The sequence below is a fragment of the Palaemon carinicauda genome, chromosome 20, assembly GCF_036898095.1.
Source record: "Palaemon carinicauda isolate YSFRI2023 chromosome 20, ASM3689809v2, whole genome shotgun sequence".
Taxonomy (NCBI): Eukaryota; Metazoa; Arthropoda; class Malacostraca; order Decapoda; family Palaemonidae; genus Palaemon; species Palaemon carinicauda.
Window position 1 is genome coordinate 115,650,366 of NC_090744.1, and position 13,396 is coordinate 115,663,761.

At 41.9% G+C, this 13,396-nt stretch overlaps 1 protein-coding gene across 2 annotated transcripts in view; it reads right to left on the reverse strand.

Moving 5' to 3' along the window:
- Positions 1–5,068: 5,068 nt before the first annotated feature.
- cin (Molybdenum cofactor synthesis protein cinnamon) overlaps positions 5,069–13,396 on the reverse strand; it is a 48,622-nt gene continuing 40,294 nt past the window's right edge. For both annotated transcript variants that reach the window (XM_068344210.1, XM_068344211.1), the window contains exons 6-8: positions 8,834–9,108; positions 8,108–8,293; positions 5,069–5,468 (exon numbers count right to left, since the gene is read on the reverse strand). In XM_068344210.1, coding sequence (XP_068200311.1) covers positions 5,241–5,468; positions 8,108–8,293; positions 8,834–9,108 — 689 coding nt within the window. In that variant the 3' untranslated portion in view covers positions 5,069–5,240. The remainder of the gene's footprint in view (positions 5,469–8,107; positions 8,294–8,833; positions 9,109–13,396) is intronic.

Consider the following 13,396-nt stretch of genomic DNA (forward strand, 5'->3'; position numbering starts at 1 on the left):
TGTGGAAAAGGTGAGGTAACCCTTGGGTCTCAGTCAGTGGTGGCACCCTCTCTTTGTTTGCAGGTGTTCCCTTCTTCATCAGCAGTGTGGAGGAGGCGCCTAAGCTGATGTCCTCGTTTGGCCAATAAAACTATGCAGGGAGAGATCAATTGCCTCGAGATAGAGAAAAGTTTTCCCAAAACTATGCAAACCGTCAGAAAAGTTTTTGGACCTCATCTGGGCTGGTAAACTAGAGGAAACCACTCCATTGAAAGTACCCGCTTTCTTAAGCGTGAGGGACTAAGAGATGGAACCACCTTCTTTCATCGGCCAGACCTACCTCTTTTGACTGTGATTTGTACATTCTCAGGACCAGATCCCCCAAAGAAGATTGAAAAGAAGGGCTATGTTTCACCACTGAAGAAACATATGTTCGGATCCCGGGTAGACTACCATTTCAAAGAGAAGAAGACAATTACAATTTGAGCTTATCGGGTGAAGCACATCGGCATCCAGATTTCTTTAATCCCCCAAAGACCTAGCGTACAAGAGGAAGGGATACAGGATATCCCCTGCCGACGTGCCAAGTCATCATACAGATGCTTGCGCAGATCTTGTCAGCCTTTCATCATGTGCCAGTTGGATGTGGGGTTAGTACACCAAACTAAGTTACCCTTGCACTAATCAAAGAAGACAGAACAACACATAGGCACAGATTTTCTCCTCTTCTGAGAGGGAAGGAGAGTTCAGCTCCCAACACCTTTCTTCCACTCCCGTTAGGAAGTTGCGCGCTTCAGAGAAAGGCTCGGATTTCCACAAGCAAAGACTTGAGAGGGAGCACCACCGTTCAAGATGAAATAATGGTACGAGGAGGACCTTGCAGAATCGGAGCATCACTTGACTGAGCCATGATATCCTGTCATCCGACAAAAAGACCTTTCCTTGGTGTGTTGAATGGCATGATTAGATAAAACAGGCTCTAGTTTGGGTTGAGGGTAGACTTCTCCCAGTTTATCAGGATCCCCAGGTTCTGACAAAACTTGAGAAGCATGTTCCGGTAAACCAGAAGAATCTCTGAGACTGCCAGTCGTCAACATACCCCACCAGTCTAGTTATAATAATACCTGAAGGTATTTCCTGGATGTTGGATGAACTGAAGGTATTTCCTGGATGTTGGATGAACTGAAGGTATTTCCTGGATGTTGGATGAACTGAAACTTACAAATAAGTGTCCTTTATGTATAGTGTGAGCATGAACTCCTCCACTCTGACAGCGTGAATGACCATAGCCACTGTCTAGATCTTAAATGATGTGACATAGAGATTCAGGGATAAGTCGTTGATAAGTTTCCAGCCTCCAGATGTCGTCTTGCAAGAAAGAGTAGACTGAAGAAGCCAGGAGACCCATCCTCTACTTCCTGCAGGACGCACTTGTCGACTATTTCCCAAACCTTCTACAGCATAGCACGATGCTTTTGGAACCTTTGGCAATAAAATTGTGACATTGTTGATGGAGGAATCAGAGGAGGGGAAGAGCTGGTGAACACGAGGAGACCTCCAGATTGGAGGACTTGGACAGTCCCGTCCTCTGCCCCTTGGAACCTTCACCTCCTCCAATTCTATGGTAGGCATCATCTTCTTTCCTTCCATCTCCCTCTCGTGTGATCCTGGCTTTGGCAAAAAGAAAAGAACAGGGAGGGTTTCTTCAGGATGGGTTGAGTTGGGCCCAAGCCTTGCTGCACTGGTTTCCTTGAATGATATCTCTGACTTGAAGATCTAGGTAGAGATGAAGTGGAGGGCTGCGGCTGCTTGAAGGACATTGCTCTCTGCTTTACCGAGTACTACGTCTCCCTTGAGTTATCAGTCTCCGCAGAGATAGCTTCTGAAGAAAAACATGAAGGTTGGTCTAATGGGGAAATTTCCTGAATCCATGCACTCATGCTTGCAGATTCTTTTGTGCAACCTTGTTGTGTTGACTTCACGATGCTTAAGAACACAGTTAGCCCACGGGTTGGTGTCCTGACATATTAAATACTTAGCTGCTCTGGTCCCTATAAGAACAAGGTCTTGAGCCCCTTCTTTTTCTTCGGGTCGGAAAGGTTCTCCGTATTTGCCAGATACCCTGCTGTGCCGGACCAGTTATCAATCCAGGAGGCTGTCTGCATGCCGTTCATCAAGATGGCTTCCATATTGGCCACCATCTTCTTGGAAAAAAGATGGGAATGAAGGACAAAATATCCGATGAACAACCATTGGCTAATTTGACCACAGCAGAATCCAAGAGATTTTATAATATGCCTTCTGCTATGGTGGGGGAACAGGGACGAAACGTGAAGACTTGCTCGAACTCAGCGAGCCTTTCTTCTCCAACCTCTTCTACCGTCTGCTAGACATCCTTGGCCATCAAGATCCACGGAAGCTCCAACTTAGGTTTGGTACGGGGAAGAGACTGGCAGCGGAGATTAATAACAGACCTCCTACCCCTGGGAGACAAAGTAAAGACTTCCCAAATTCAATTCTCTGAATGGGTTGTCCTGATAACCTTCATAAACGTAAGCTAAGGCTTCCCTTCCTCAGTCGTGGGGGGGGGGGGAGTTCTTGCGGGCTCATTGGTGAAGGGAGTGCATCCACTGACTTTTTCGACAATTACTCCGGAGGGGAATCTTTCTGGGCATTTGCTTCCTCTTGAAAGACCAATCTTGAACATCAATAGCTCAAGAAGTGGGAGAAGAAATTGAACTCGCATCGGGTGAGGCGGAAGGCTTGGTTTGCTGCCCCTTAAGGATCGATGACTGACTGAGTTCTTCAGCTCTCTCCTATTAGCATCTGCCAAAAAAAGTGATAATGGGACGGATGGTCCGACATGATGGTCTCAAACATTGCTGGTTCAAGGAGATCCTCCGAGAAGGTGATCTGGATCAACCTGTAGTTCTTTGTGAGAGTAATCTCTCTCAGAGAAATGGAGCCTCTGTGATTCCTTGGTGGTGGAGTAATATGAATGTTGCTCCTGTGAAGTCTGGTAAAAACGAATTCCCTGGACGACCAAGGAGATGACGGGTCATTTATACCCAGAGGAGAGCGCCTAGCAGCCTCTCTACTGGGCGAGTATCGATGATGTCTTCGAGTATCGATGATGTCTTCGTGTTGCACATGGACCACTCTTCCAGGATCAGGATGCTCAAGTATGTGCTTGTGTGTCATCCAGATAATTTAGCTTCTGTAGGATCTTGCCTTTTGTTGATACTTCCTCTCTTGCAGGAGAAGAGTTGGCCTTTGACACACTAGATGTCCTGAGAGAATGGGCAGTTGTAGTATCCTGGATCTCTGTCCAATTATTGCGCGAAACAGGCACTTGGTCACAGCGAGGTGCGTGATAACTACTACTACTCGTTGCCGATGAAATACCTAGGAAGCGAGGGGATCCGGGGTGCATTTCTTGACCAGAGGAAGCAAGACTCGAAGCCAAAGGAGAGTAATAATCGTGTCGTAAGGAGGGCCCGGCGTAGTCGGAACACAAAGCATCCACTGTGCAAAGGCAAGACGTAATATGAGCAAGAAGGCGATGAAGACTCGTTACGAGATGAAGGAGAACGCAAAGCGCTTGAAACTTGTGTGGAGTGAGCTGGAGCGGCGCAGTCAGAGCACAAAGACAAAGTATGCCTCAATTGAGAAGGCAAGGAATACCTGAAGAACAAGGGCGTAGATCGTCCTGAAGGCTGTCTGCAACGAAGCGAAGGAGAATGACGGGAGTGCGCAGGGGAAGGATGGCTGAATTTAGTATGGGAACATCTGCACCTACAGCTACGGAGAGTCTTGCGCAAGCGCGATGAAGACCTCTCTATGGACTATCTGAAGCGCTTGTGCAAGGAGGAAGGCGATGAAGCAGGGCTATTAACTAATGCTTGCGAGAGGAGACAGACCCCTCTCTGAGGATCATCAATCCTCTAAAGGCGAGTCCACCTTGTGCGAAGGGCAAGGGAAAGAATCGTCAGTAGGAGCAGGTCTAGCAACAGTAGGTCTCGAAGGCAAAGTTTTGGCCTTAGAGGCAACAGGAAAAGGTCAACGCCGACTGCAAGAGTAAGTGCCGGGATCTCATTCCGAAGAGGAAAGATCGCCCCTCCGACAAGTCCTCGCTTCAAGGACAGGATCTGAAGAGCTGCAGGGCCCCCCCAACGACAACCTCAACCAAAGACGAGCGGTGACCTCTGATGGGTTAGAGACTCCAAAATGGTACACCTCAAAGAGAGATCTGCAGAGGTGTCAGCAGCAGTACAGGAGGCCTGTTAAAGAGAAGAACCCCTGGCTCATCTGCTTGCAGGCGACGTTACTCTTCCAGGAACCGCTGAGGGAGCTAACAATACCCAGGGAGGGCCACAGTAAGTGAAGGGTGTCAGCTTTCTGAAATGAAGGGAGAGTGAAAAAGTTTCTCAAAGAACGTGGTGCCACTGTTGCCCTTGGAGAAACAGCGGGAGCCTGACCGAGCGTTAAAAGGACCATCACTCCATCACTCTTTCCTGAGCGCCTTTCGGAGGAGCCCGCAAGGGAAGAGTCTCAAGGGAAGAAGAAGCTGGCTGGGAAAACTTAGATTTCGAGGAAGACTCCGCAAGCGGAGAATCTCTCTTGGACTTCCTCTTCCTCCAGTTGAACAGCACCCACTGGGAGGATGGCCACAAACTACACGGATAGGCTTCCGAATATACGTGTCCTCTTCATGCCCGGCAAAAACTGTGAAGATCAACCTCGACACGCATCATAAATGAGCCGCAAGCCTTAGGCTGCACACCGGGGCATGATGATGCACACAAGCAGGCTGAAAATACAAAGAAAAAGTTAGCTAATTTCAAGTTCATTCTCTGATGGCTAAAATGTAATTGAGGTCACAGGAGACTAGTTGCCTCTCCACTGCTGACAGGGTAATTGCTGTACCACCCTGCCGATTGTTAACACCTTGTTAAAAGTTTTAGCTGCCTTTATCCATCTTCTGTAAGTAAACTATGGTTTGTATTTGTGTTGAAACATCTTATGCATCTTATAAAATATTTACAAAGGGTATTTCTAGGCATTCTTTATATCTTTTTTAATAACAGAATCCAATACAATACTTTAATCTTAGATATGTACAAAAATGATTATACAGTAAGCAACAATAAGTGGTTATTATGATACACCTATACCCTTAGAACAAAGTCATTTATAAAGTAACAAATAATATATCCACATATAAGAACAGAGCAGAAAATTTTTCCCAAAGAAAATATTACCTATAACCTTAGAATTATGGCATCAACTAGAGAGTTCTGTGGAAGAGATTTCAATTCTTCAGTACGATTTGGAAGTCTAAGGAGAGCTTGAGCTGATACCAGTGACAGGAGGCGAGATGAAATTTGGTTGCCAGTAGAATGGGCTGTGGGAAATTCATCCCCTGGCTTCCAGCATAACGTTGCTCGATGGTACTCGGGCCTCGGGTCAAGATGAACAGGTGCGCTTAACTGAAAGAAGATAAATGCATGGTTTACCATCATGAAAGTTTTTCAATAAAATATGGGAATTATAATTTACACTCTTAGTAAAGTACAGAATGTTTACTTTATCCTTGAGGAAAATATTTTAGACAAAAAGGGATTTTGACGAAGGAAAACTCTATTTCTGGGGGAGAGACCTGTGACGCCCGGTGAAAAAGGGTCCTTCTTTACACTTTTCTAATATAAATCTTCCAAATATACTAGAGAAAGATAAAAGCAGGGAATGCAGAGGTTACAACCATCGCGTGAACACCTTGTTGGTGTCGTGTATTTAACAAGGGCGTGTGTAAACCACTATTCACAGGCTGTCTTCCATTTAGATAATCCCTTCATCAAAGGGGAGGGCCGTGACAGGCCCTAGAGAATACAGTTGGACTACTCCACCGACACCTACTACGCTCTCCAGGTCATCCTTCTGTTTTGGACTTGCCCGCTAAGTCGTTAATGAGGACAGTACTGCTCTAAACTAAAGAGTATTTACTATGCATTACATCGTACTTCACTATGAATCCTCCCTTTATTCCTTCTAAAAATTAAATAAAAATTTAGGGGGGATAAAAGTAGATGAAAGAACACTAGTTGAAAGCCTAGGTGGGGATGAAACAAGATCAGATACAAACTAAAAGCCGAAATCCAAGAAACTGAAAGTACACAGCAAAAAACTATTAATGTTATGTACACCATCATATGAAGCAATCTTATAAGGATTGAAAATTATATCAATAATTATGATGAACATTTAATGCTTTCAGAAAATAAATTCTATTAGATTTCAAGTAAATCAATAAATTTAAAATTTTCGACATGCTTCCCAAGCTCAGTAAAATTTCACATCTTAATCACTTTATATTTTATTATTTATGATTCTAAATTATTGCACTGTAAATTGTACTGTAAAAACAATGTATTCTAAAGAAATATATTAAAAGTAAGATAACATTCAAACACATGATGAAAGAATCAATTTCTAAACCATATTTGTGGTTGCCAGCTTAAGACAATTTTTTTTAAATGCACTTGTGTAATAATTTCATAAATACTAAATTGATAACATTTATGTACTTCAGTGATAACTGTATTTTCTAAAATTTGCAGTTTAGGCTGCTGTAATAGTTAAGCAACCAATTGCAAACTGTGCTTGATTAAAGTGTAAGACAAAATGTACGTAAAAAGACCCCAACAGAGCAGTTAACCCTTTTACCCCCAATGGACATACTGGTACGTTTCACAAAACTCATCCCTTTAACCCCATGGACGTACTGGTACGTCCTTGCAAAAAACTGCAATTTAAATTTTTTTTTTTTGCATATTTTTGATAACTTTGAGAAACTTCAAGCATTTTCCAAAAGAATGAGACCAACCTGACCTCTCTATAACGAAAATTAAGGCTTTTAGGACAATTAAAAAAATATATATTTCAAAATGTGCTTGAAAAAAAAATGCCTGGGGGTTAAGGGTTGCAAAGTTCCAAATAACTGGTTAGCTGGTGGGTAAAAGGGTTAAAATCTCATGAGATTTTTCTAATGCTTTACAAACTTTAATTTTAAAATAAAAGCTTGGATCATCAAGGATGCACATTAAGGACTCCTTCAAAATATGGTATAAATACTTTTCATAATCCAGAGTCCCTCCATTCCCAAAGTGGATTAATACAAGATTTTTACTAAACCTTTTGGAAAGACAAATTTTACTAAACCTAAAGAAAGACAAATTTTACAAAACCTTTAGGAAAAACAAATTTTACTAAACCGTTTCAAAAGAAATTTTACGAAACCTTTAGTAAACCTAAAGAAAGAAAAATTTTACGAAACCTTTAGTAAACCTAAAGAAAGAAAAATTTTACGAAACCTTTAGGAAAAACAAATTTTACGAAACCTTTTGGAAAGACAAATTTTACTAAACCTTTTGGAAAGACAAATTTTATTAAACCTTTGGGAAAGACAAATTTTACGAAACCTTTGGGAAAGACAAATTTTACGAAACCTTTTGGAAAGACAAATTTTACGAAACCTTTTGGAAAGACATATTTGACTAGAAATATAATATAATGGTCTCTACAAACTATCACATTTTAAATCACACTTTAATAGCATTCTTTATTTGGTAAGTTTATATATTCAAAAGTATTTCTATTGAAATGCAAGATTTTTGGAGTAGTTTAACAAGTACTTAGTTGAATTAAATATTTGTAATAGCTTGCAACAAGTTTTCTTAAATATAACTAATAAAAAGTTTAATGCTATTAACATTATGCACATAATTGTCGTAATTTAACCCTTTTACCCCCAAAGGACGTACTGGTACGTTTCACAAAACTCATCCCTTTACCCCCATGGACGTACCGGTACATCCTTGCAAAAAACTACTATTTACATTTTTTTGGCATATTTTTGATATTTTGAGAAACTTCAGGCATTTTCCAAGAGAATGAGACCAACCTGACCTCTATGATGAAAATTAAGGCTGTTAGAGCAATTTAAAAAAAAATATACTACAAAATGTGCTTGAAAAAAAAATAACCCCTGGGGGTTAAGGGTTGGAAATTTCCAAATAGCCTGGGGGTAAAAGGGTTAACAAAATGTAAATTGAAAAAAGATGTTACAAACCTTCGCTTTAATTACGGTGTACATGTAGTTTGTCCATCCGCTCATTTTTCGGCACAAAGGTAACAAGTAAAGGTTAGAGGTAACCACAGCAGATACAGGATTACCTGGAAGGCCAAGAATCAACTTCTTCTGGCCTTTGTAGGTACAAGTAGCAAAAGTAGTTGGCTTGCCTGGCTTCATGTATACCTGGTGAAAATTAATTTCAGTAAGAAAAATACTAACAACTAGAATGAACACTAACAATGATGAATGTTTCACTTATATTACAAAATAGTTAACTACAATTAAAAAGGTTAATACTGCATCTATATTTGTTTAAGACTGATTAACCCTTTTACCCCCAATGGACGTACTGGTCCGTTTCACAAAACTCATCCCTTTACCCCCATGGACGTACTAGTACGTCCTTGCAAAAAGCTACTATTTAAATTTTTTTTACATATTTTTGATAACTTTATGAGAAACTTCAGGTATTTTTCAAAAGAATGAGACCAACCTGACATCTCTATGACAAAAATTAAGGCTGTTAGAGCAATTTAAAAAATATATATTGGAAAATGTGCTTGAAAAAAATAAATGCCGGGGGGTTAAGGGTTGGAAAGTTCCAAATAGCCTGGGGGTAAAAGGGTTAATATTAATTAAATGTTACTAAAATGGTACAGTAAAAAGTAAGGACAATCTATCTTTGGTGACCGATAAGACCATTACAAAGCTCAACAATCTTACTTGAGCAAAATGAATGTCAACTCCGAAATCAGACTGAAGCACTGGTCTCAAAATGTCTCTCTCGCCCATTGAGACACCCCCTGTAGTCACCAATATGTCTGCTTCTGATAAGGCCGTTTTGAGAATGTTAAGAAGTTCAGTTGGTTCGTCACGGGCAATGCCAGCATCAATAAAAGGAAAATTGTGCTGCTTCAGAAGTGCTATCAGAGTCGTCTTGTTACTATCACGTATGTGTCCCTCCTTCAAGGGCTCACCAGGCTCCTGTAATTCATTCCCTGAAAAAATATGAATGCATGTTTACCGCAGTATAAGAAAATGGCAAAAGCTTGGTGAAAACAACTGGGTTCATTTGAGATAAGAACGTGAAATGCATGTTTACTACAGCTGGGTATACAAGAAAATTAAAATGGCTCGGTAAAACATTGAGGTAAGTGACATAAATCTCTTAAAATATAGTTTAAAATAACAAATGTTAGTCATTTTTATTATTCCTAGAAGGCCAAGGTTTGGATGGATGGATGGAGTGAAGAAAGTTCTGGGTGATAGGAGGATAGATGTGAGAGAGGCAAGAGAGCGTGCTAGAAATAGGAATGAATGGCGAGCGATTGTGACGCAGTTCCGGTAGGCCCTGCTGCTTCCTCCGGTGCCTTAGATGACCGCGGAAGTAGGGGATTCAGCATTATGAAGCTTCATCTGTGGTGGATAACGGAGGAGGGTGGGCTGTGGCACCCTAGCAGTACCAGCTGAACTCTGTTGAGTCCCTTGTCAGGCTGGGAGGAACGTAGAGAGTAGAGGTCCCCTTTTTGTTTTTGTTTCATTTGTTGATGTCGGCTACCACCCAAAATTGGGGAAGTGCCTTGGTATATGTATGTATGTACAAACGTTCTGCTCTTTACTATGGAGTATTATTTCGGCGAAGCTGAAAGATGCTGATAAAGTTTTTTTTAGCAAAGTGTAACTACCCTTTGCTAGTTTGGGAGGGGGTAGTCTAACCCCCCACTTACACCAGCACTAGCGATTAAGCGTCATTTTCGCAATTGCGGCAGGACTTTCCAGTAGTAGGTGTTGGCAGAACCAGTGTGTGTAAAGTGCTAAAGCTCCAGGTTTGTATACATACATACATACATATACCAAGGCACTTCCCCCAATTTTGGGGGGTAGCCGACATCAACAAAGAAACAAAAACAAAAAGGGGACCTCTACTCTCTACGTTCCTCCCAGCCTAACAGGTTTGTATAGCTAGGAAAAATACAAATTGCTTCCAAATTTGTTATTTGTTACAGCGCCACATACAAACCTTCCGCTCCCTATGAAGACTCCTCGCCTTTAGGTGGGTGGAAGTACTCAGAACCAACTGGCTGGTTACTGACCCGGGGTGGCCTCTTGTGATTTGTACGAGCTGTTGAAGAGGGACCCTGACACTTAATTATCCTCGTAGAATAACGGCCTGGGTAATCGGTACTGGTAATAGAAAATTTCTGTGATTTGTATAAATAAGCATGCATTTGGTCTGCACTCATTGCAAAATCTAAACCTTGTCCGACGGGGACATAAATATATACATATACAGTATATCAGGTTGCACAAAGAGCGTGGGTACTCGCCCACAGACAGACGAGGTCAGCTAAGCAGAGTTCCTTGGGAAGATGAAGCAGAAAGTGGCCAGTCACTCGAACATTCACCCTAGACTTACTTGTGGGTAACATCTGGCCCTGACCATCTGCTACTCGTCCTGCAAGGGAGCCGTGGTGTATTAGACTATGTTTTTAACAGCCACCGCAGGACCTATTGGGGATGTGTCTAGGCTCCTGTGGGTTATGCTGTGCAGGTAGTGGCACTGCACAAGTTCATATAGGCTTACCAGTGAATGTTTGCAAGCACTCATGAACACTAGCAAAAATCAGCAAACGCTATCTGACACCAGCGAACGCTGGTAAGGAGGATTGAATCTTACCTGTTAAGCTAGATACAGACGAGCAGAGAAAGTGTGCGCTACCACAGTAGCGCTCACTTGTGGCTTACGCGACTCGTCCTTGGGAGAGGCGGCGGCCAGAAGTTGTCACCATCTGCGACAGACCCCAGAGGGAAGTAGCAACGAGTCTCGTTTTGTACCCTGAGGCTCAGGCAGTGATGAGTAGGAACTGCAAGCAGTCATCTAATTCCTGCGTCGCCAAGCTCTGAAGAGCAAGGGTGGGGCATGAACGAAATAAATTCCCACTGGAAGAATCACCCAAAGAGGGAGACCACACAGCTGAAGGCAGTCTCTCCCATAGACGGGAAAGGCGACCAACTAATGTTGCCACTGTCTGCAATTCTCCCTGCAAGCAAGGTGATTGCTGGACAGTGGTAAGTGGAGGGATTCTCCCTTGTAAGGGAAAATTTGCTCAAAACAAAAGTGGAGGTTTACTCTCCCTCAGAAGGGAATATTATCAAACACCTAGAGGCAAACCTCCAGGCAGCACTCTCTGCTTCCCGTCAATGAGCTGAGCTCAAGTTGAAGGTCAACATCGAATGTTGCCTGTGAAACGTAGCCAAAGCTCGTTTCTGGGTTCACCCTGAAGGGGTTACCCGACAAGTCACTCTGAGGAGTTCTTGTTAGCAACTTCTCACGCCCGCTCACCAAAGCAATGTGAACAGAAGTTGGGGCCAAAGACTTCTGAAAGAAAAAGGACTTCATTATTAAGCTTTAGGCCAGTTGCTTTTAATCGTACACTGGTTATAATGTTTTGGCAGAAGAGAAAGACTACGTCTTTACTCTACCGAGCCAAAATAAGAAGTGACAGCTAGTCGTTAGTGCTTGTGTGAGCGGCGACTATCCTACCCCGCTCCTCCCCCTGCTAACTAGCAGAGGGTAGTTATACCTAGCTAAAAAGCTTTATCAGCTAGTTTCAGCTTTGCTGAAATAATCATCCATAGTAAAGACCAGAAGGATTGTATGTGGCAATGGAGCACATTAGGATTAAGTACAAAAGATTGCACAAAACCTCTACAAACTAAAGGAAAATCCATGTAAAAAAAATTATAAGATAAACTTCATGCCAAATTCTTTACTAAACAGTTACACTGCAACTAACTCATTTTACTTTGAAAACTGCTCACTGACAATATCTCTTAGCTAAAGACTTGTGAAGAAAATCCTAGAAAGAAGAATAAATCCACTTTACTCAATAATTTTCATCAAAAATCTTTAAGCCTCTTGATGATCAAAACTGGAAAAAGTTGATTTTCTTATGTTAACTTGATTCATGTAACATGTCACAAAAACCCTCTTTATGTGCTATTTTTTCTTTGCATCCCTTCTCTCCTATTTATTGAAGATCTTTCTTCACAGTGATCAGAAACTATTATGTGTATGTGTGTGTAAAAATGAGAGGCAGGAGTCATTTAACCTCAAGGAAATGTATGTGGGTCTTAAGGAAAGTTTTGCTTGTTTTTCCTAACGCAATAAGCAAGAATAGACCCTATTTTGATACTGTTTTTGTCTCATATTTTGATAAGGTAGATAGAAGATAGATATGCAGTGAACAATTGCCCAAGCCCTGTAGCCTTAGACATTGTCATTTATGAAGCTGCAACTAGCTGAAAATGCATCCTGAATGGAAGCACAAAAGGACGCCTGGTCTTCATGGCAAGTCTGTGAAGTCATACTTCCAAAGCAATAGAAATTAGAACCAGCCAATAATGAAAAATCTGCAATAATCTGTACAATTACATGGGGGTAGTTTCAATGGAATGTCTATGCCTTCCTGATCCTTAATGCCTTTATTATCTTAATCTTTCAGTATCAACGGAAATCATTCCTTAACAGGTCAACAGCAAGTAAACAAGCAGGACAAATGGCCACTTGTAATGCAATGGATCCATTCTTTCGATATAGAAGCAACGTTCCTGTAGGAATCTGGAATATAGATGCATTCTACATTTGACCTTATCTTGTGCATGTCTGAACTCTATAGAAAAAGAGGAGTGGAGTTGTACATGAATTCCAGCATGAAAAACCAGTTTTGTTCGGTCTCTGCCGATATATCCAGAGATGGAACCTGGAAGATAAGTCTGGAAAAGATTCAGATGTTAGATTTGGGGGGGAAGAATGTAAAAGACATCTCTACGTCGCTCCTCTCTATTCTTTTTCCTCTTAAGACACTTACTGACAGAGCTCGGAAGGACGAAGGTGTGGTGTGAGTCCGACAGCTTCTGAAGAAAGAAGTTGCAGGTGTTTCTTGATAGGTGGACACCCCATAAGGCTCTGCTATGGGTGCCTTTAAGGCTATCAAGCCATTGAGGGATACCACAAGACCACCCTTAGTTGTAACCATCCTCTTCCACTAGTGCCTCAATGTCACCCTTCGGAAAGGGAGACGAGGAGTCCAGTACCGATACAATCAGGAGCACATCCGTTGTGTTTGTGCCACCTGCTGAGCAGGTTGGTTAAGTGGTGAAGAGAGGACATAAATTCCTTTCCTCTGTATGGTACTCTGGAATTGAACACTTTAGAAAATCAAAGTTCAATAACTATTGACCATTGACGTACGTGGAGGCCATTGCTTAAGGCGATGTGCATTG